Raw genomic sequence first — 23,401 nt, forward strand, 5'->3', positions numbered from 1 at the left:
GAGTTCCAGTCCACAGAGGCGGCTGCTGCAACCATGCACCAACAAACACAAAGCTCCATACGAAAAATTACACACATAAGCCCACAAATATGTATGTAACACCAAATGTACAAGACACAGAGGAGCACAGAGGAGCACACAGTAGCTGGCGATATCTGGGACAGGCGAGAGCGGATTCATATGGAAGAGAGATAAAGGTGAAATAGACAGAGTGAAGTGAGAGAAAAAAGGAAGCCAGACTGCAAAGGAATGAGTGAGCAAGTTAAAAAAAAAAAAAAAAGAAGCAGAAAATGAGATAAGGGTCATCGCGGCGCAATCTGCTGTCTCTGAAAACAACTCACTCTGCAGGAATGAGCAGGAGACTGCAGGGATGGCAACAGAGAAATAGATACAAAGAGGGAAAATAGGCATTGAAACGACTTCAATTCAATACAGACAGACACCCAGAAGCACTTCCATTTAATTAAGGCAATACAAGAAAATGGCAAGAGGAGCGAGAGAGGGGACAGATAAACCCAGCGAGGTTTGGGAAGTGCGCATGAACGCCCAGTCAAGGTCATGTAATGACGTTCAACAGCTTTCAGCCTGAAGACCTTTCACCTCCCCGTCACTGTCTCACTCCACAACACTAATCCTGACGGACGCTGTGCTGATAAACTCCTAATAGTGTCCTTGACAACCTAAGCTGGACGGTTCATCAGTCCTTGTGTTATTCCATCTGTAATATACTGCAGCTCAATAGTAATACAAAATAGCTCTTTTTAAATCATTTAATTTCATTATTTTATCCAAGTGATGACAGCAACTCGCAAGTCCAAAAACAACTCTACCAGACGCCATTCCAAAGTAAAGCAAATAGAGAAAAAAAAGGGGCAGACTTGGGAAAATGAGTACTGGACCAAAACACTCTGTGTGACCCTCCTGTGGCTGTACACCTACGAGACACACACACCCACCCACCTACCCACTGGATAATTAACAGGGTATAAGTAAAGACAGCAACCCACACCCATTAGCTCTGTTTTTCTAAAGTCCTTTAAGCATACCATGACACTTTATTAGCGATCAATAACACATTTAAAGATATGAGATTTAACCCGGGCAGACCGCGCCTGCAATTTTATTAACGCATTAATAATAAAGCGAGTGGTTTTTAGTAACTTGAGGGGCAGCACAAGCAGCTACCAGTTACCCAAGGTTTATTTGAAAACGGAAGCCTTGTGGGCATTATAATGCGTCGGGGCGGCCACACTAACACTCACAAATCAATGTACACTTCCTTTACAGTCAATACATGCAAGCCTGGATTACAGCCACAGGACACAGATTGCTCATGCTAGTCAAGTCCAGGCGATGCTTTTTCTGCAGCAAATGAGCATTAAAAAAAATAAAAATAAAACGAGTGTCTTTTGATGCATAAACAGCTCTTCTCACCTGCCAATCACTATGATTGTCACAAGCCGACACCCTTCGTTTATGAAAATGGTATGTCAGTCTTTTTTTTTTTTCCGCCTCAGCCCACACAGATGATACAAACACACACACCCTCCCCATGTTGCCTCTCCTGCAGGAGGGCTGCTGATCAGTTAGGCTGCTGAATTTCTAATAGGACATATCCTATTAACCTCACTCACACAGGGATCACGAATTGATATCAAGGAAGGAGAACCGCATCAGGCCTGCTGGAAAGGCAGAGTATTTCCCAGCCAACCGTGATGCTTTTATCTTAATACAATAATAATAATAATAATAATAGCTTCTTCTAAAACAAAGAAAATCTATTAGCAGATGTTGTTTTTACTTGACAGATGTCTGATTTTTTGCATTTCAAATATCACACAAGTAGTCAAAGACAAGCACTGTTACCATATATCTAAATGGGGTGAAGAAAACAGTCAACATAAATCAATTGTAAGAGAAAGATGTAGACAATTTTACATTATTACTGCATTATTATATTATAGTATAAAGAATATTAGTCCACAGACAAGTTGATGAATTAAGTGCCAGTATAAGTAATAGCCATTATGATGACCATGTGTGCTCTGGTTAAAAAGAAATCGCTTGACCACCTCTAAGCAAAAGCATCATCTCTTTAGAAGCATCATCCCTTTAAGTATCCCAGACTGTCAGTGGAGTGGAAATCCATGAGAGCTACCCCACCACCACCACCACCACCTCCTTCAGCTACCTCTCTCATCACTGTACATGGATATGGACAATTACAGCACACTGGCTTGTCACCCACACCAGTGGGATTCGCAAGAGTATCTCCCCCACTCTGTGTGTATGATGAAGAAAAGCCAAAAGGAGGTAAAATCTTGTCACTTCTAGAACACAGAACAGAGATCAAAGAAACGTCTCTGTTTCCTGTGTTCGGCGTTGCAGAGTAGAAACAAAAAGACTGCTTTGTGGTTTAATGGGGACTCCATTACAAATACAGCAAGGTTTAATTGAAAAATACACAGGAAGAATCAGTGGTGGCATTTCTCACATCCTGGTCTATGTTTGTGTTACAGTGGCTATTATCTAGGTAAATAGGTGAGGATTTCTTTTTCCGTCTCTGTATGCATAAATCTGCATTCAAATATGTGCAATCTGCTGGTATAGGAGATGATTTTGTTACCGGAAGCTGTCTGGTTTCTGCCTGCAGTGTGAACAGTACTGATCAGTCACATTTTAGCAACTTCTGACCACAGTATGGTGGAAGTCATGGCCTAGATATCTGTTAACCGTAAATGTCCTCGCTACACTGGAAGCCCTGAAATGCTGGCGGTTGTCCCCAGAGGCTAACTCATTAGACGATAGCCGATGGGCTCCCAGATTGGTGATGAATAAAAAGCTCATTGATTCCGTCATGCGCCACATGTCCATGTAGATTTATTTACCCTTTGCATCGTGCACACCAGAGAACAGATTGTGTCTGGATTTTTAACTCTTTTTGTTTTATTTTGTACATATGTTCAAATCACTAGGGAGCCTCCCATGGTCTCCTCATGTGCTAAATGATTGTCTTGGACGAGTACGTGTGCAAATTTGTGTGTTTACAGGGGAAGGGGTGCTATCTCTGCAGATGGAGGCGAGGCAGCGGGCAAGCAAGCAATTACAAGCTGGTTGGCTTACACCTCCCCCCACCGTCACCCATACATCGCCCTGGGGCTTGCTTGCATTAAGAAATCATGGGTATAATGGTGGAATGGGCCTCAGGGCCCCCTCCAAAACAACCTGCTAATCCCCTTGTGGTGATGGGAGGGTGTTGAATCTGGGGGTAACAGGGCATCCCGGCCGCTCCGACAATGAGTCCACCCCTGACACGCGCCAGCGCCCTCAACCACCCATCGCTTCACACCGCACCTCCTCCAACCACCCCAATCAACTACAGCAACATCCTCCCGAGGGAGGAAACAAGCGATGTCAGCCACGGGAGAGGAAAACCCCCCAGGCCCAGCGTCGCCCCTCCATCTCAGCTGGGCCTCGAGCAGAAACATTCAATCAGATCACTGCGCCTTTCTCTCTGCATCTCCTGGCTGTTTTTGTGCCACAGCACTCAAACAAAGGATGCACGCTAAATCGAGCTTCGCCAATCAACCTCTGGTAGAGAATTCAACTTGCACAAACAGATCCGAAGCAGCTCGTTAAAATGGTTTAATTATGTATCCAAATTGTGATGAGCAATGACACGCTTGATTGGTTGTATCAGAGGGCCTTAATGAGGAGAAAGGCCTCACTCTGTCTGAGAATTAACATGACGTCTGCTCTCGCTAAACATGACACAATGCAGCCTCCAGTGCTCTCTCTTTCCCTCGCTCTGTCTATTCAGCGACTGAGTCAAAGTGTGTTTGTCCTGGGCGGCATTCGTGACAGATTACTCTTCATCTGCTTATGGAGCGTCGGACAGACTTCCTCGGGTAAGTCTGTCATCAAATATTCGGTTTAGCTTAAATCAACGCCATAATGTCACACCACCTCTTATTTCTTTCAATGGCAATCTCATCCTGTTTACCAGGAACCTGTGCCATCTCTGTGCTGAGATCTCTGACTTCCATATATAAAGAGATTTTTCCTCTTTGTTCAGTTTAGTGTTTCCCCATCCCAGCCCCAGCAAGTCCATTTAGAAATCATACATTAACATCGTCTCATCAATCTTCCAACCTTCTAGCTTCAGGTTAAAAACCAGTAATCATCCCGCTGGTGGGCTAATGGGCACCTTAACATCAACTCGCCGAGAGTCCATTCATATTTCATGAACGGCAGTGTCCCCCCATCTTCCCCGGGCCCCGCTCAGCTTGTAAGGCAAATCGACATCAAAAGCGTCAACCTTCCAATTAGATGGCGAGACATTCTGATCTCATCTCAATTTGGCCCGAGATCAAATCTTCCCACAAAGATCCAAGGAATTCCGAGCCCTTTTAGTTAGCCAGCCTACCCTGTCAAACGGGGAGAAAATGTTCACTGAAAGCACTTGGAGGAGGAGGTCGCATTAAAAAATGCCTAACGCAGGGACCTTCCTGTTTAGATATCGAGATATCACAGCAATTCCAACAGCAACAGTGTTCAAGAAAGGTGCTAGGGGAGTGTGGTTGAAAACAAAGACCAGATGTGAAAACATGACGTTAATCCTAGTGAGGTGCGACTTAGAGCAATGGCACTTCAGGCAGTGTTTTGGGAAGACCTGTGTAAAGCACCAGATGTTCCTCCTGGCATGAATAATTTGGACAGTGATTCCAGGTGGGCATCAATGGCCACTTCACAAATGAGGCTATTTTGCCGTAAGATAAGCATCAAGTTATCCTTTTGCCCCGCAAAATAAGTGATCGATGTGAAGACCAGCTGATTTCATATATTCTCTGTTATTTGTAAAAACAATGCAGCAAAGACACTAAGCTACAAGAAGTATATATAGTCTAAAAGCCTTAGAAATGCCTCAGCTCCTCAGACAGTTTTTTTCCACTCTTTTCTCTATATGAGGTCAACGAGAGAGGATTTCCCTAATATGGTCACATCACCCACGCAGCTCTGTTAGCACAAAAGCCCCACCCACCTGTTGTTAAAACACTTGTTTTTACAGAAGGAAACCAATCAGAAGAATGCTGGTTTAACAGGAGGGAGAAGGGAGCTTTTTTACCCAGGCAATGGATTCACTGCAGCAAGGCCCAGAGGAAAGTAAATAAGAATTACTCTGAGTTGTCAGTCACAAAAGGCTTCTCCAGTAGACTCCAAGAATAAAAATACGGAGCTGGAAATAAAGGAAAACAGCCGCCCTTCTTCTTTCACTCCTCTAAGGGTCACTATATGTTACAGAAAGTGAAATTCTCATAGTGTGGCAACCCTATCTAACACCCCCAACATTCACACCCAGTATGCGCCTGTAAGCAAAGTTCTTTCTTCTATATCTTTCTCTTTTGTTACGCAGCTATTCCTGTCACCATCCCTATAAAAGGTCAGCCTTCCATCCCACCTTTGACTGTGACAGTTGTGAACCAATATAAACACATATTTCCTTCCAACAATGCAAGGAAAAACCTCTTTTAAACCCCCTCTTTGTTGCTCAATAGTTTCTCTAAAGTCTGTGAGTGTCTGGAGGGGATATCACTCATTCTGTTGGTTCGAGCGGATCAATAGAGAGACTAAAAACAAATCAACCTGCCCGAATCTCTGACTGCGACCGCTTAACCTGCTGAAGCTGCAATTATCATAACTAAAAGCAATCTGTGTCAACCTTTCTTGTGTGCGTGTGTGTCTGGCTCTTCAAACCTGAATTTCACAACAGGAAATCAGCACAGTTCCTTCCTTGAAAAGGATCAGGCCACACAGAAGAGTGCCTCTGCCAAAACAAGTTTTAGAAAATAAATCTCAGCCAATTAATGGGGTCTTATTGGGAGTTATCGAGGAAGAGGGAGGGTGTGTGTGGGTGGGTGGGGGGGGGGGGGGGGATCAAAAACCTTAATCCAATTAACAGGATGCCCTCTAGCAGCGGAGGGACAATACAATAGTGAGTATTTAGCTTTCAAAATAAATGCCCTCCATTTATCCAGCCAAGTGAACTTTGACAGCATGGAATGGGTTTAAGTAGCTAAATGGAATAAATCTATTATGTGGTATAAAAAAGTTTAAAAAAAATAAAATGATGCAGGCTAATGGTTCTGGACACTCTACCCTGCACGTGATTAAACACATTACAATATAACTGCAGAATGAGGAAGGTCAGATATTTAGCACTTATGAGGGCAGGGAAGGGAAACTAGTAGAGCACTCAGGTGACCAGATCACAAACGTGTGACATGGAGAGGTCAAAGGCCAGTTTCTGGTTCGCTGTGCTTCACTGATTTCAAGTCCAGGTGGCAAAAAGCACCCATAGCACCCACAGTGGGATTTCTGAACACCTCAGACAACATTGAGAACCAAGGAAAGAAGGCATGATATGAACACACTGAGTACCTGTGCTTAACAGATCACAGTTTTATTACTTTGAATGGGTTGGCTTGCTTTAGTTGTAAAAAAAAAAAAAAAAAAAAAAAGCTCAAATGATCGTTGGCTCCCTTTTACACAGACTCAACCAGAGCAACACACACACACAGAGGACAGTACAATATCTCTAGGGAATATTATTATGAGACATTTAAGCCGCCTCTCAGCGGCCGCATCTCAATAAGATGCCCCACCACCACCCTCACCCTCTGGATTTTTTTTTTCTTTTTGCGTCTGAATCCAGGCACAAGACGAAAATTCCTGCCACACCAACAGGGAAAAGTCTGTGTGGGGTTTTCTTTCCTTTGCCACATTTGGCTTCGTTTGCTTTGCTGTCGCTTGTTTGTCTCACTTCACTGTTTGATCCAAGAGCCCCCCCTCCGACAGTCTGAACAATGCGCACTGTACGACAGGCTGCACACATTTCCAGGACTTCTCAAGGTCTGGGACAATCTCCGTGGTAGAAAAAGCATCAACAATAATAATAACAATAATTTTAACCCCCCGTTCGGCTTTCTTTCGAAGAATTTCTAGATGCTGGGCAAAGCACACACAGACAGACATATAGCGACTGGCTGTGAAGCAGCTGATTCCCCCCACCACCACCACTGAAACAGACAGAGCCTGAGCGAACACACAGCAGTAGTGAAGTCAAAATAGCTCGCCAGTTCACATCCTCATAATGAAAATGGGAAAATAGGGCAAAGCGCGAGCAAGACTTAAAAATATCAAAAATGTGGCATTTGGCAAATCAGGAGGAGAAGGAGGAGGGGGAAGAAGAGGAGGGGGTGAAGCGGGCAACCTTATGCTTTGCAATGTGGCAGTGAGATGAAATCCAAGCTCCCATCACTGGGTTGTTTGAAAGAGAGCGCTCGCCTCGTGATAAAAACACAGTCATTCGGTCTCTAACTGCGCCGGGAATCAGCATCCAAGTACAGCCACTTCACCACCTCCCGTGCGCACATTAACACATGCCCTTACAGCTGAACGCGAGTGAAAGCAGTTTATTTTTTTAGAGGAATATGAAGGCAAATTAAACTTACCGACGCCGTATTTCTCGTGTTCTGTAGGTATCCACATGTTTACTGTCGGTAAGTTTAAGTGAGTGGTCGGAATAGCAGCGAAAAGCAAGGTTTGGGTTCCGTGTAACGCATTCTACTGGCGTGCTTTCCTCCGCTCTGTAGTAGGAGTCATTGTTTAGGTTACAGCAAGAGAAAGCGCCTCAGCCGCCGCTGCTGCTGCTGCCGCTGCTGCTCGTAGTGGTACGGAGACGCGTTGCCTTTAGGTTCTGTGGGAAATGTGACACCCGGAGAGGTCAGAGCACTTTGGAGCCCCCTGCGAAATTATTGTTTGTTATGGTCGGAAGATTTGGAGAAAATGAACGCTGTTCGTATTTAAATACCAGCATTTTCATACTTTTTAGAATGATTAAGCTTTAGCAGGCTGTATTTGTAGCCCAATGCCCTGTTCAAAACTGTCACGGCAATGGGTTCAATCGGGGTTGGAGCTAGTTATTTGTCAATCCTACTAACAGAGCAATAACACATTCATTGCTAAGTATGTGGCACTGTTAACTTGTTTTAACATTAGTTTGTTTTATAGTTAAAAAATGACGACTCAACGAGCTACGGTTACCAACTAGCATAAAAAGCAGTAGGAGTAATGTTAGCTTATTTTTCATAGACAATACAAACTGTTAGTTTTTTAAAATATTACTTCAGGGCTGTTAGCCTACACATAATATCATTTAAATATGTTTCCCTGAGCCCCCACCACACACACACACACACACACACTAAGTTGAGGATTCATTCCATCTACTAGTTATTATGTGGGGGCTGAGATTTAAATGTCTAACGAGAAAACCCCCGAGTAGTACCTGAACGCAACAACATCGCCAGCAAAGCGAAAAAGCCGAGTGACGCATTGTGGGACTTGTAGTAGGTACCCAGCGACGTCAGTGAAGGTCCCTTTATCTACAGCATCTTCGACACATGACGGTATTATTCTGTTTTTGGGACTTTCTGGTGAGTATTAGCTGGAAAGATGTAGGTTTAGTTTTATTTCAGGGTAGCCATGACGGTCGCCAGAGCGTCAAGACATGTAAGCACTGATTTACAGTCATCCATGGAGACATTACAGACCAATAATATCAGGATATTGGTGTAGAACATGACCTTGCAACAGTGGAGAGCCCTCCCGGACACACGAGGCTTCTACTGCATGAAAAATACATGAGAGTCTTTGAGGAGGAAGCGCAAAACTGGAGGGAGTTCCACTGCCAAAAAGAAAGAGTTCAACATGCATGAGAGAAAAGAGGAGTGTATGTGTATGTGTCAGTCAGTGTGAGTGTCTGTTTTTATGAGACCCATGCTCATCTCACACACTGCTTTCCCTTTTCTTTTATTCTGGACTAATCACCTGCCTGTGTTGTGTCAGCTTGCGTTGTGTTCGAGTACAAAGGACTTTTTTAAAAAAGCCATTCTAATGCACGTTCATTTCTCATGCTGCAAACGGTGCATTAAAATGCTTTGAAGTGTCAAATGTGCTTCTCTCCCCTCCTTGTCTCACCACTACTTTGCACGTCCACGTACCCATCCACCTTTGTAGGTTATATGGTAAATTATGAATGGATGTGCTGTGGAAAAGCAAGCAACCTGAGGCTCGGTGCTGGCTTTGGAGGTGAAATTCGGCTACTGTTTTTACCATGATCCGGTGCACTCCCTTTTTTTGCTTGGCCTTTTGCTCTCACATACAGCATCTAACATAAATGCCAATAAACCTGGATTAATTTTCCACATTGCAGTGCTTTATGCCTATACTCTAGTATATTTCTGAATGGAGAGTTGGGGGGCTGTGGGTATAAGAAAGGTTTTGTAGGGAGACTGTTGGAATGTTACTCCATATATGAATAAATCATAAGCCGTGGAGGACCCCATGGATTCACCCCCCTGAGAGGACAGGACACTGGAGCTAGTGTGTGCTTTTTTATGTAGTGGAAAATGGACTATATTCTACATCACTGAAGCAATACTCAAACTCGTGCACCTTTGCCAGTGTTGTGATAACAGTTAAAAATATGACAAGACAAAAGGAAAACATAACGTGGACAACAAGCAACCAAATAGGAACTGATTGAAATAAAAAAAAAAAAATAGACTTTTATTAGTCAGTGTTTCTGTAAAACATATACCTTTCTCTTTTTGCCAACCATTTGCAACTTGACGTTAATAGGACTGAGGCCCCCCTTCATTCCTCAATATTTTACTTCTATATATAGAAATATTGGCCTTAATTCATTTGCTTACACAGCACATTTGCTGTATGGGAACATTTAGTGTAGCTCTCATTTGCTCTTCTTATACTGTCTGTGCAATAATGTCTTAGGTTATAATTTGTCCATAACAGCTCAGTAATATTCACTTAAATACATAAACATCTGATGCATATGTACATGAATGTACACACAGATATGCACTGTCTTAAACACTGTACGCACCCCACATATGAAACCCATTTCACCCTTGAGATATAACATAAACCTTTGGCGTTAAATGTTAATAACCAGAAGTGTCAGTGGTGAGGATAAATGCTGTAGAAGCAGAAGAAGAAGATTAGCCCTTTATTGTCATTGCACACGTACAACAAAATTGTGGGTGCTCCACAGCAACTGTGGCAGAATAAAACATAAATAGTACAGCAGGAATAAATAGCATTCATTATAACACAAACCATGATTTTTTTCCTGATTATTACCAAGTTGTTTAGGTACCTAAACCAACCAATCATTGAAAATAAAGTAAAAAAACACTACGTTCCTTAATTGGGCATGAAGGATGGATGGATGCAAACTGCATTTCGTTGCCCTGTACCTGTGCATGTGCAATGACAATAAAGTTGAATTCTATTCTATTCTATTCTATTCTATTCTAAGAGCCCATTGCTGGTGAACACTTTGTGATTTAGGACTTATCTATATATGGCGTCAACTCACAACAGTAGTCGTCTCAAAGTACATTATGCTATAAGGTAAAGGCACTACTGTAATACAAAGAAGACCCCCAACAATCAAACTGCCCCCTTTGAGCAAGCACTTGGCGACAGTGGAATAAAAAAAACTTTCCTGTTTCCTGTTAACTTTCCTGTTAAGCCTCTAGCAGAACCAGGCTTAGGAAGGGGCAGCTATCTGCAATGACCAGATGTGGGCGATAGGAGGAAGACAGGACTCAAGCCATAGTAGCAATTTTGTGATGAACATTAGCATGCTAACGTGATACTGGTGATATAACAAATGCAAACAATGCTAACATGCTAACATTTAGCTGATATATTTGGTCTTAAGCTTAAATAAATTAAAACCTGATGATTGGATTTGGTGGAAAGGTTTGGTCACATGTGTGCAAAATAATTAAATAACTAAATTAATCCAATTGCTAATTTCAATCAGTAGTTGGGCCATTTAATTAAATTTCATAAACATTAGCCATATAGTGATAGTAGATGAAGCATCAGTAAAACCGAGTATTACTAAAGATAGTGGTATTCCTGCTCTCAGGACCATGGCAGTCTATAAAAAAATGCCATGACAAACTATCCAGTAGTTGCTGACAAGTGGTGGAACAGCCTCATTTGAGCCAAGACCCTCACTGAAAGAAGAGTTTTCCATATAACTGACACCATTCTTGAGTCTCAATCTGAACAACATGAGTGATAAAACAGCATCTCCAGCCCCACATGTCTTTGGATGACAGCAGCACATCAGTGCAGCTTTTTTACCCCTCCTCTCCGCTGGGCCTTCACTTCAAACCGTGTTTTGGCTGGATGTAAAAATAGACCTCCTCCGTCTTTCTCCTTAGCATCAACAGGGAAAGCACCATAGACGATTTGTCATGGGTTTGATATGCAAAACCGCACTCAAAGGCAATGAAACGTAATCTGTAATACAGGATAGCATCCTGTCACCTGCAAGTGTTCACCGTGGGAATCAAAAGACTCAGAAGTGCAGTGCTTCCCTCCACGTTCTCGCTTATCAACTTTAACTGCTTCTCTGATACACCCAACACATTTACTATCAAAAAGCTCATGAAGCCCTACAGAAGAGCACGATCCAATTATTTTTTATATTCCACTAATGCCTGATTTCACCCTTGAAAGGAAATCTTTGCTTTCTTACTCACCAAAGTGCTTCTGTTTTCAACGTATTCTCAAAGCAGAGAGATCTTTCATGCCTTTGGGATCTGATCTTGTTTCAAGAAAGCAACAAGTGGAGTTAAAAAGGAGCAACTCAGACCTCCTTAACCAAACGTCATCTGTTATCTTCTTTAGCCTTCAGTATATGATCTTTTTAGTCACTGCCTGCGAAACCCACTGAAAAGACAAATCATTTCAGCCACCCACAAAATTTATCATGTGATAGCTGCCAACAAACAAAGCAGGCTTATATAAAAGCTTGTAAATATTTTAAATATCTGTAGTGATAGCTAAATTTTCTAAAGTTCAATCAGATATGTATTTGTTTTAATTATGATATAGTTTACAAGGTTATATTTAAAACAGTTTATAGGTTATAACACTAAAAGATTGTATATCACATTTCCTTAGGTTACAGTTAGCAGCAGGGCATCAGTGCCTGTGTTTTTATGACTAATGCTGTGCTGGGCTCCCACATCCCCCATGCTGTTGCACACTGTGGGCACAATATTACAGTATACAGCCACCTGGACCCCAAACACCCACCAGCGAAAACATAATTGTGCCTGGAAGTGCGCACACACACACACACACACACACACACACACACACACACACACACACACACACACACACACACACACACACACACACACACAGTTTCATGTTGGACAGATGGCTGTCATAAATGGCTGTATCTTTTAGCAAGTTGAAAGCAATCCTTGGCAATGTGTCCCCTTCCCACACCCACCGACCCACATACATCAGGCATTTCATCTCACTGGCTGATGGCATATTTGCACACGTGTATGCACTTCACTGAGTGAGAGAAAAATGTATTTCATTACAGATCCAGAAATGACTAGATAAAGAACACAAGAGAAAAGAGAAAGAGAAAAGAATCAGCTAAAGTGCTATCACTACACAAAACTGTAGTGATCTCAGAAGACTTGTGGTCTCTAAGTCATTTATCACGAAGAAATGGTTCAGTGCTAAGATGGGATAACAGCATTTCAGAGTGGACAGCATCCACATTATGTATTATTGGCACAACAGTCACTAAACACAGCCTACAGATTTCTTTGCATCCACGAGAGTCTGGAGAGCAGTATAGCTTTGTTAGCCGTTCATTTCAACTGTACCTGTCTGCTTCAAAGAAGGTGCAAATGTTGGCATTAAATAGCCGCATAGCTTACTAAATACAATGATAAGGGGTATACCCATGTTGTAGGGGTATATTTTATAGAAACTAGATGTTAGGCTAATGCTAGCACCTCTGTCCTGCTCTTTATTGATTTTGAGAAAGTAGAAATTCAAAGCAAAATTTGCTGGCTAAAACAGCAAAATTTCACCAAATGCATTTTAGAACTGACACTTTACTCTTGTATCATTAAAATTAAAAGACATTTTAATAGATGAATAACAGGATTATAGGGCAGTGCAGTGGTTAGCACTGTTGCCTCACAGCACAAAGGTCCAGAGCTCGACTCCACCATCTGGCTGAGGACTTTCTGCGCAGAGTCTGCATGTTCTCCCAGTATTTGTGTATCTCTCTGGCTTGCTCCCGCAGTCCAGAGACATGTAGTTAGTGGAGTTAGGTTAACTTATGATTCTAAATTTTCAATAGATGTGAGTGCAGATGATTGTCTCTCTCTCTGTTAGCTGTGAGATAGACTGGCTATCACACTGCCTCTTGTCTTATGACAGCTGGAATAGGCTTCTACGATCCTGATAAGGATAAGCAGAAGAGAATCCATGGATGGACAATAAAACAGATGTATACTGGTGTCAAGGCAAACATTGCAGATGAGGGCAAAACGAAAAATAAATAAAATGTATGCAAAGGATATCACAGAGTGCATAAAAAAAGGATGACTTCATAGAGTTCAAATGCAATCTGACAACTGGGCAGTGCTTTACAGGAGGTATATGTAGAGGAGTAGCTGATTGAGAGAGATTTTGGAGAAAATTGGAAGGAAGAGAATAAAGGCAGAAGTAAAACTAGGCTACATGACAACTAAGGATTACAAAATAAAACTTCAAAATTAAAATTCTGCATTACCATCCACAACTTTTTTCTTTTTTGTGTGTGTTTGTTATTCAGGAAAGAGCAGCGGACTTTCCAATGAAAAGTGAACTGCTACACAGATGACATTATAGCTACTAAAATTGGATTATTAGGAATATAGAAAGCAGAAGTGAATAGTTAACACCCAATTAAAGCAATGACAGCATAAAAAAACCCTAAAACAGACAGCTAAACTACTGACAGAAAATCACGCTGTGAGAAACCGAAACTGTTTTCATTCGCTTGTTTTCACAGTTGTTCAAATTAAAGATTTGTCACGATATTTAAAAAAAAAAAAAAAAACATGTTAAAAGTACTTATTTCGTAAGGCAAATACTTTTTAATCTTTTGTTTCTTTGCTTAGTCATCAATCTTAGTCATATCTAAAACAACAGGCTGGCGACAGACTGAGCATCTTCTGGGCTAAGTGCTGTTTGCTCTTTTGTGGTTGGTGTTAAGCTGTTCTAACAGCCGGTTGGTCCGTGGGTGTTGGTGTGAGGAGCAGTCCGTGCTGTACTGAGCGTAACCGCAAAACACCTACGTCCTATGATCTGCATAAAGAGACGGTGTATAAGATTCACTCACGTGTGAGCTGATAATTCCTGCTTTTCTCGTGCACTTGGCCCTCAGGGCATAAAAATGTCACGAGAGGTGTGATTACCAAGAGCTGCTTATTTACAAGGATTAATAACATAAAAGTCTGCTGACACGTTTAAATGTAGCCCCTGACACCTACATTTAGTGCTTTCAGCCCTATGGCTGGGAATTATACAGTGGAACTGCCAGTGCTTAAATGGAGTTAAAAATAAGCAGTCATGTCACCACTGGTTAAAAAACAAAACAAAACAAACCCCAAATCATTGCTACACGAAGAACGAGCTGGGGTCCATAAATAAATAAAGTGGAAGTTGAAAATTGATTTGCATATCACTCTGCGTACATTTTGGAGATTATCAAATCACATGTGATCACAGTGAATATGTAGAACGCAAAGGGTGTCAAAGCAATGTGAGAACATGGCTGAATATGTCCATGTGGGAGAAAAAGGAGTGAAGATTATGCGTGATAAATATCGAGCTGATCTATCCATCTATATCTATATATATCTATATATATAGATAAAGCGCATGATTTTTCATTTGGTGGCAAGAGAATCTGAGGTCAAGGGATCGGTTAATTATATTATGGTGGCAAGAAAGATCTGTGATTTCCATTGCTATATGATTATCTTATTAGAATCGTGAGCTCATGTGGCAGACTGTGGAGACTGGCTGCTTCATAGGGCACTACAGATAACAGGGTAGAGCCTCACACACTGACAATTTGTAAAGAACAACACTTGTAGTGTTTTGTTTTGAATCCATGGTTTAAATTGCCTCAGCGACTTAACATTTAGGTCATCCTGATGCTGCAGTGTGTGAGCATGAGTCAGTATTACAGAGCGGCTTTGGACTCATCACCAAAACCAGAAGCAGGAAGACTGATCTGGAAAGATAAGTCAACAGAATTACAAATGACAGCAGGACATGATACAGCAAAGATTTAATGCCTTTGGGAAGCATTATCAGGCACATGCTGTATGCATAAGTCATCATTTACAGGTCCATGGAGATAATGAAATTAACACAGCATAAAGCATGCTCTTATCTTGCTTTTAATTCATGCAGAATTTTGCACATGTTACACACATGTGGATTTTTTGCTTTGTTCTCATTTTGCTGTACCATTTTATGTTAAATAAGGGGGAAACCACTAAAACTATAAAACAAAATCAACAATGTATGATCACCATTATTTCTGCATCATAAAAGAGTTTTCTTTGTATAATCCACACTGTGAAATGAAGAATCTCCTCTTTATTCCCCTCATTTCTTCATGTTTTGCTTTCAGAGACTCAGACTTTCATGCATTATTATAAAGTATTCTCTAGCAATAGTTCTCCAGGCTTTCTGAAGGTCTTTTAAAAGTTTTGCCTTGGATGTTTGCTAATTTTTCACTCATATTCAGTCCAGCAATTGGTTTGAAAGGACTGGAAAGTCTTTTTAAAAAAACTATTATTTTTGTGTGTTAAGTGACTTGAAACGAATCCATGAATCATTCAAGCGTACAAGAGGCACCTAACTCAGCCAGTGCTGTACATATAGCAGAAAACAGCTAACACTGCTTTAACACCCATAATAGCCAAATGCTTTGAGAAACTTATCATGTTACACATCAAAGCTGTCCTTCCTGCAGGCCTTGATCCATACCTGTTTGCATACAAGGCAAACAGGCCAGCAGAGGATGTCATAATAACAGCTCTTCACACAACCCTCACACATCTGGACAATAGTAACACTTATGTGAGAATGCTGTTTGTGGACTTCAGCTCTATCTTTAACACAGTTCAACTCCACAAACTGGTTAAAACACATAAGCCACTTAGCACTCAGCAGCTCATTGTGCACCTGGATATTAGACTTCCTGAGTGATAGACCCCAGAAAGTCAGGATGGGAGAGAACACCTCCTCCACCCTCAATCTGAACACAGGCGTTCCACAGGGGTGTGTCCTCAGTCCACTCTTATACTCACGTTTTACCCATGATTGTTCTCCAATTCACACCAGTAACACCATTATAAAATTTGCTGACAACATTACCATCATAGGACTGATCGACAACAACAGTAATCTGAAGTGATGGTGTGACAACAACAACCTACATCTGAACACAGCCAAGACCAAGGAGATGGTAATTGAATTCAGGAGAACAAAGCAATCTGAGCACTCCACCCTCTACATTGATGGAGAGGAAGTAGAAATTAACTTCTACCGATCCACCATCGAGAGCCTTCTAACCTACTGCTGTACACTCTGGTTCAACTGCTGTACTGTGGAGGACAAGAGAAAACAGCAATGGGTGGTGAGGGCGGCAGAGCGGGCAACGGGCACTTCACTAACTGTGTAGGTACCTCTTAAACTTAAGTCTATTTTATCTTCTTCTCTTATCCTAAAAGAATGTGAATATAAAAATCTACATGCTGCCAACGGAGAGATGCCAAACTGTGTTTCACTTTTTTTGTAACAGTGACAATAAAGATCTATTCTATTCTATTCTAAAAAACCCTTAAAAATGTCTTCTTCAGACACTTACTGGCAGCATGGAGTGCAGTGTGCCCTTAAAAAAAGTTGAGGAAACTGGACAAGTGGAAGACAAAAGGAGAAACATCAGAACCTAAAATAACATATTCAGCAGATGAACAGCATCTGAAAGTCATGGTTTTAACAAAAAAATCCACCAAAGACCTGACACTGGACCTGAAACATGCATCTGGCCCTTCAGTTGATCCATCTACTGTTTGCCTCAGCAGAAATGGTCTCACTGGAAGGGTGACTGTCAAGAGTAATTTCTAAGGAAAGGAAAAAAAAAAGACTGAGGTAGGGCAAAAATTATGAACACAGAAAAGCCGTCAGATTTTGACCCACCATGCAAAACCATCTGTAAAACATCTGAATGGCAACAGCTTCCTTTTTCAGCATGACAATGATCCTAAACACTATGCCAATGTAGCAAAAGCATACCTAGAAAAAACACACATAGTGGAACACAATCAGTCTTGTTTTCTTAATAAAATATAAAGAAACGAGGCGTGCCACAACACTTTTGCACCATACTGTATATATTTTCCAGCATTCTGAGCAAATATCACCTGACTCAGGACTCGTTAATACAATAGAAGATTACTTAAATGTCAATATTCATTCAGATTTGCTGTTCATTCGTTTTCTTGACAACATTTTGAGCATCAAACAGGAAACCAAGGTTATACGTAGGAGAGAGTAGGGATGCGCAATTAGGGTGACACAGTCAAAGAACCCTGGCAAATGATATGTGTGTGCATGTGTGCGTCTCGGTGTGTGGATATCTGCTTTCAGTGCTGTTGCATTAAGGCACAGATGAAAGCTGGTGGTGGAAAGGTCTGCGCCTTCTGGCACAGTGGGAGACACACCAGGCTTTACTCTGATAACAGTCTGACAGTGAGGTGATGGTGGTGGTTTGGGAGGGGGGCTTGTGAACTGCTGCTCCATTCACTGCAAAGAGCCCTGCATTTAAGAGATATGCACATGCATGCAACTGCAACACAGAGCATTTCAAGCATTGCGAGGCATATGAAAAGCAAGGATAAGAAGGGTAAGTAAAACAAGAAAAAGGCAGAGAGAGAAAATGATGACAAAGTGAAGAGAGACGAGCAGTGAGAGGCAGTAAGAGAAAGAGCCCAATGGACAGATTTGCAGCAATGCAGAGGCAGAAAAACAACAAACATGGCTCAGCTCCGCATCCCACATCAAAAAGCCTTCCAAATGTCAGGGCAGCTGGATATCAGGTTTGCCTGGGCTTCTGACTCTGCGCCTGTGTGCCCTCGTGGTTTGATTTGCGGCCCTTTAACCTTGACTGTCAGATGTCTTCTGCAGCCAGAGCATGCACTGCAGTGTTTTACGCTTCACGTACTCACTGCTGCGCCTACTAGACAAGGTAAAACCAGGAATGATAGCAGTTTCTCGGTGGATCATTGATGTATTAGAGATTAGGTGAGTGACAGAAAGACAAGCTGGCAGTTTGAGAAGTGTACAGTGGGAAAGAAACAGCGGCTGTGTTCCCATGGATATAATTTATCGCTTCCTGTAGTGTACATTTAATCCAAACAGAGCAATCGTGTTCTGTTCTCGCCATTGCCCATCCCTCGGAGGGAGAGGGAAAGAGATTGTGTCCAACAAGCTCCACTACAGTGTTGTTTGGAGAGCAAGCTTTCGATTTATATCTCGGGTGTTTGTGTTATTTTTTTATTATTTATTTAAAGCATAACATTTTTCCCCTCTGGACTTAAACTCACTTGTTCAGACACTGTTGACAGTCCAACCTTTATTCCAAGAGATAAAAAACAAAACAATAAACAAGTCCTTTTATGCTCGCAATCAATGCCTTTATTAGACCTTATTTCACTCCAACACAGTCACCTCGCTTTCTTTGTGTCTCTCTATCTCCCTTCATCATCTCTGGCCTGTCAGACAGAGCTGAGTCCCTGTGGATATTCTTTTTCTTCTCCGGCTGTCACAAATGATGGCATAACCTTTAAAAGCCCTTTGGCTCGGTCTCTTGAATCAGTCTGCTGCATGTCTCAACAGCACGCCTTAAATGATTGCCACAATTTCTCAGTGACTGGTCAGCTCACTTTATTATTAACCAAACAAGGCACGTAGAGCTGTAACGTGAGCACCAAATCAATAAAAAGAGTGCGGTGCAACTCTGTTTCAGGTAATGGTACAGTGAGTCATAATGGGACCTTGGTATTAAACCATCAGCAGTAATAAGAGTTTGATTTAGGCAATCAAAGTAAAGCCATACATGCATTTGTATAACAATGTGCATACACTGACAATTACAGCTACAAGGGGCTCAGAGTAGAGCTGCTACTCCTTCACGCTGAAAGCAGCCAAATGAGGTGGTTCGAGCATCTGACTAGGATACCACTTGAATCCCTCCTAGGGGACGTTTTGAAGCAAACCCTTCTCTCTTCTCAGACCTTTCAAGTTTTTCAAGCCACTAACTGTGTGCTAGGATTCAATTTAGCTAATTTGAATCACCAAAACTGATCCTTTCAACCATAGTTGAGGTGCTGCTGCCTTGCAGAGCCTGCTATGGTTTGCTGTGCAGTTAAACTGTGCTAACAGCCCTTCCAACCCATCCAGGAAGACTGTGCAGTGAAATGAGCTCATTTTACTTGTGAAATTAATTGGATTGCAAATAAATAGTCACTGTTAACCAAGCTTGCTAGTGTTAGCTTATAATTTGGCACAAACCCTCTCACCTAATTAGTTTTGGCTCCAAAAAAAGATATCATTTGCCATAAAGTTAAAATGCAAGTGCTTCAAAATGCAAACCCACACTCCAATTGATTGTCATCCATCTTTTATGGATTGCCTACAATATTCATTAAATACAGGGTACTAGTAGATTGAACCTAGTTTTCATATAATCTAACATACAGTAACATTTTCATTGTGCAGACACGCCCTCCCCCCCATGACAAAGATTTGACCCTGACAAACCAACAACCCCCCCTCACAGTGTGCTAACAGTACTATGCAGAATTGTATTTATTTAAGGTAAGAACTCACAAACTGACAGCTTTGAGGCATCACATTCAGTGATTCACCTTCATGCTATGCACCCATTAAGTGAAGGCGGCACACACTGTGGAGGTATCTGACATCAGGACCTGTATTCCATGCCCTCAAGCCTCAGGTGCTTTTGAAGTTACATGCCTGTTAGCAGCTAACGCGCACTCGTATATATGAAACACACCAAAATATGATCTATGCAACTTTGATCTCTTCGCTGGCTGCATATATTACTGGTGTGGAATTGTGGTAAAAGCTCCTTGGAGGAAGAGAAAGCTGGAAAATTATGAATTCCCTGGCAAATTCCCAGCAGAGTGTTAAGGCTTTATTATACATGAGGCAGGGCGAAGGGTGGATTGGACTGATCGCTTTCTGCAAAAGATGCATTTTTACAGTGAGTGCAAAATGTTACAATGTTAACATTTAGATTCAGTGTAATTTAAATGACAAATGTTTTTACTAAAATGATTTATCAACAGTTTATAGAGGGAATTCAATTGTATCTTTTTAGAATTTAGACTAGTTACAATGTGCCACCTCACTATAATGTCAACAAGCTACAAGCATTGATATTTTGTCTTTTTCTATTGCATAAGTAGGGCCGCAGGGGGGCTTGCTGACAGATAAACAAACACCTAGCTGCCACACCAGGAAGCAACACTCAGTGTGTGCTGAAATCAGAATCAATACTATAAGAACAGGAAGGAAAACACAACACAGACAGACAGATCGTGTGAGACCAAGACAGAAAAGCAGCACCTTGGATTTGAGCATGCAGATAAAGGCAGAAATAGATTGCACAGTTCCAGGGGAGTCATGCTGACTCTGTGCCATTGCTGTTTTATGGAGTTTCCTTTATCTGATAGCAGCCTGGCATCCAACAAAGTATCCAGGTGAGAAAAGACAGAGCCGCCTGTTTACTCCTAACAGAAACAAGTCTAAAGCCTAAAAGCACCCTGAGTATTAGCCTGTGGGCCACACAGAACGAGTCCGTGAGCTGGTGTCTCTTTGAATCATGTTCCTGACTCAGAAGCAAGAGAAGAGCAATAATAAGTTTAACTGAATGATAATTTTATCAACGGAATTGTACAACAATTGTTAGACAACCAACACAATCTGCAACCAACACATTTAAGGAGGTGCAGCTTTTATGCTAAAGGTGAATGGCCTCTGTTGCATTTTTCACAGTTTTACCACCACTTGGTTAGTAGTGTAAGAGTGTCTGCAGACACTCTTACACTACTAACCTTTAAAAAAAAAAAAAGTGTATATTTATTAAACTGTCTCATTTTTAGATACACCAGGCTTTACACTGATAACAGTAAACAAGTAGACACAGTATTGGATGCTGTCTGAATTCTGAAAGTGTGTTTGTAGCTGAGGGCAGCAGCGCTAGTGATGGTGTTACGACACAGGAGGCCCTGTGCCCTGCTTCTGCCCACAGCCTTACTCATCTGCTCTGCTAGAGATCTAAACCACACGTACACATGCACAGGAAAAACACAACATCTCTCTGAAAGAGAGAGGCAGTTCTGTAAGAAATGCTGCAAAGTAAAAGCGATGGATAATGACACGCTTAAATATTTTCATTAGCTTTATTCGGTTACTGTTAAAATAATCTCTTTTAGTTTGCAGCCTTTGTACAAGTCTCGCCCATTGAGACACTACATGATTCTCTGCTATTAAATGTGACTACACACTGTCCATCAAAGGAGTAGTAAGTTACAATTCATTAACTTTAAAAAAATGATAATATATAATTTAAAGCCATACTTCTGCACCTTTTAGTGTTTTCTCCCTTCTTTCTTTGTTTCTGTCTCTCTCAATTACAGAGTGCCCATTGGCCTATCAGCCTCAGTGAGCATAGAGTGGTAATAATTCAGAGTCAATCCGTGCATTGCACCGCCGCACAAACTCATTTAAATTCTGCACACAACCATTACTATATTTCTATATTTCTATCATTATCCAAATCCCCACCCACAGCTTGACTCACTTGACCCCCAAATCCTTCCCCCATGACTGTTTTTTTTGGCTCTGTCTCTCATTTGTGTATTCAGTGCACTAGTCCTTCACCTTCGGATAAATACACTTTAACCCTCTTTATCTGGCACCCAGTCCTCAGAGCGCAGGATGGCAGAAAGCTCTGATTTACTTATCTTTGGAGGGGTGTTTACAATCTATCTGAACTTTAGAATTCAGATAGAGAGCCCAGCTATGTCAGCACACATCTGTGCTATGCCATCAAGATTTTTGGATCGACACACTCACCGAATACTGCATAAACAAACAGAGAGTGACATGTATAATAAATGTGCAGCTTTTTCTATGCTTTGCAGCCCGGCAATGCGCTCTGCTGTTTTCACACCGTCCGTCAGTATATGCCGTACAACAGGGGTCCCCAATCCCAGTCCATGAGGGCCGGTGTCCTGCAGGTTTTAGATGTGTCCTTGATCCAGCACAGTTGATTTAAATGGATAAAAGACCTCCTCAAAATGTCTTGAAGTTCTCCAGAGGCCTGATAATGAACTAATCATGTGATTCAGGTGTGTTGACCCAGGGTGAGATCTAAAACCTGCAGGGACACCGGCCCTCGTGGACTGGGATGGTGGACCCCTGCCGTACAATATCATATTGAAATATTCTACACATATAGCATTAGAATCTATTCGTTTTGGTGGCTAAAATTCACAAGTTATTTTCAGCATGCTCGCTGGGCATGATGTGGATCTTGCAACTTTAAAGGTTTTGCCTGAAAAACAAACAAACAAACACTTTTTAAAAAAGATCCACTGCTGCTCATATTTTATTTCACCCTGGCTGATGAAAGTCGTGGATATTTATGCCTTTTTTAGCCATCACCACCTAAAGAAGTTACGGCTAAGTTGTTAGGAAATAATGTCCATCACATAGAATCACTAGCAGACACTGAGGAGTATCAGTGCTGCCTTGTGCCTAACTATCATTCCTTTTTTAGGTCATTTTTCAGTTGACATGCAATCCTGAAGAACCATCTGACTCTTTCACTGTCAGGGCTCTGTGTGCGGGCAGGTGGAAATGTGGATCCAAATGCAGGACTCCGAGACGAAATGTAACTGAAAACCACAGCTTTTATTGCTGGCACGGCACGGCACGGCACGGCACGGCACCAAACCAAACCAAACCAAACCAAACCAAACCAAACCAAACCAAACCAAACCAAACCATGAAACCAAGCAGGAACACACAGGCAGGATCTGAGGGTACAACTCAACACTGGGTTGAGGACAATACAGGGCTAATATACACAGGGTGGTAATCAGGGAATGGGTAACAGAAGGGAGACACAGCTGGGGGAGATCAGGGCTAACGAGACGGGGGAGCTAAGCTGCACACACTAACATAAGACAAAGACTTTCACAATAAGACAGGAAACCACTAAACAAAGATGCAGACACGACACTGAGAGACAGACTAGACACTGAACAGAAACTGCAATACACATGAGAACCCAAAACCTAAGAACTGATCCCTCACC

The 23,401-nt window shown here is 41.8% G+C and overlaps 1 protein-coding gene across 2 annotated transcripts in view; it reads right to left on the reverse strand.

Moving 5' to 3' along the window:
* Positions 1–7,719, reverse strand: part of dock4b (dedicator of cytokinesis 4b) — a 143,726-nt gene extending 136,007 nt beyond the window's left edge. For both annotated transcript variants that reach the window (XM_080886475.1, XM_080886474.1), the window contains exon 1: positions 7,512–7,719. In XM_080886475.1, coding sequence (XP_080742601.1) covers positions 7,512–7,548 — 37 coding nt within the window. In that variant the 5' untranslated portion in view covers positions 7,549–7,719. The remainder of the gene's footprint in view (positions 1–7,511) is intronic.
* Between the last annotated feature and the right edge of the window lie 15,682 nt (positions 7,720–23,401).

The sequence above is a fragment of the Rhamphochromis sp. 'chilingali' genome (genome assembly GCF_963969265.1).
Source record: "Rhamphochromis sp. 'chilingali' genome assembly, chromosome: 7".
In the NCBI taxonomy this organism is placed as follows: Eukaryota; Metazoa; Chordata; class Actinopteri; order Cichliformes; family Cichlidae; genus Rhamphochromis; species Rhamphochromis sp. 'chilingali'.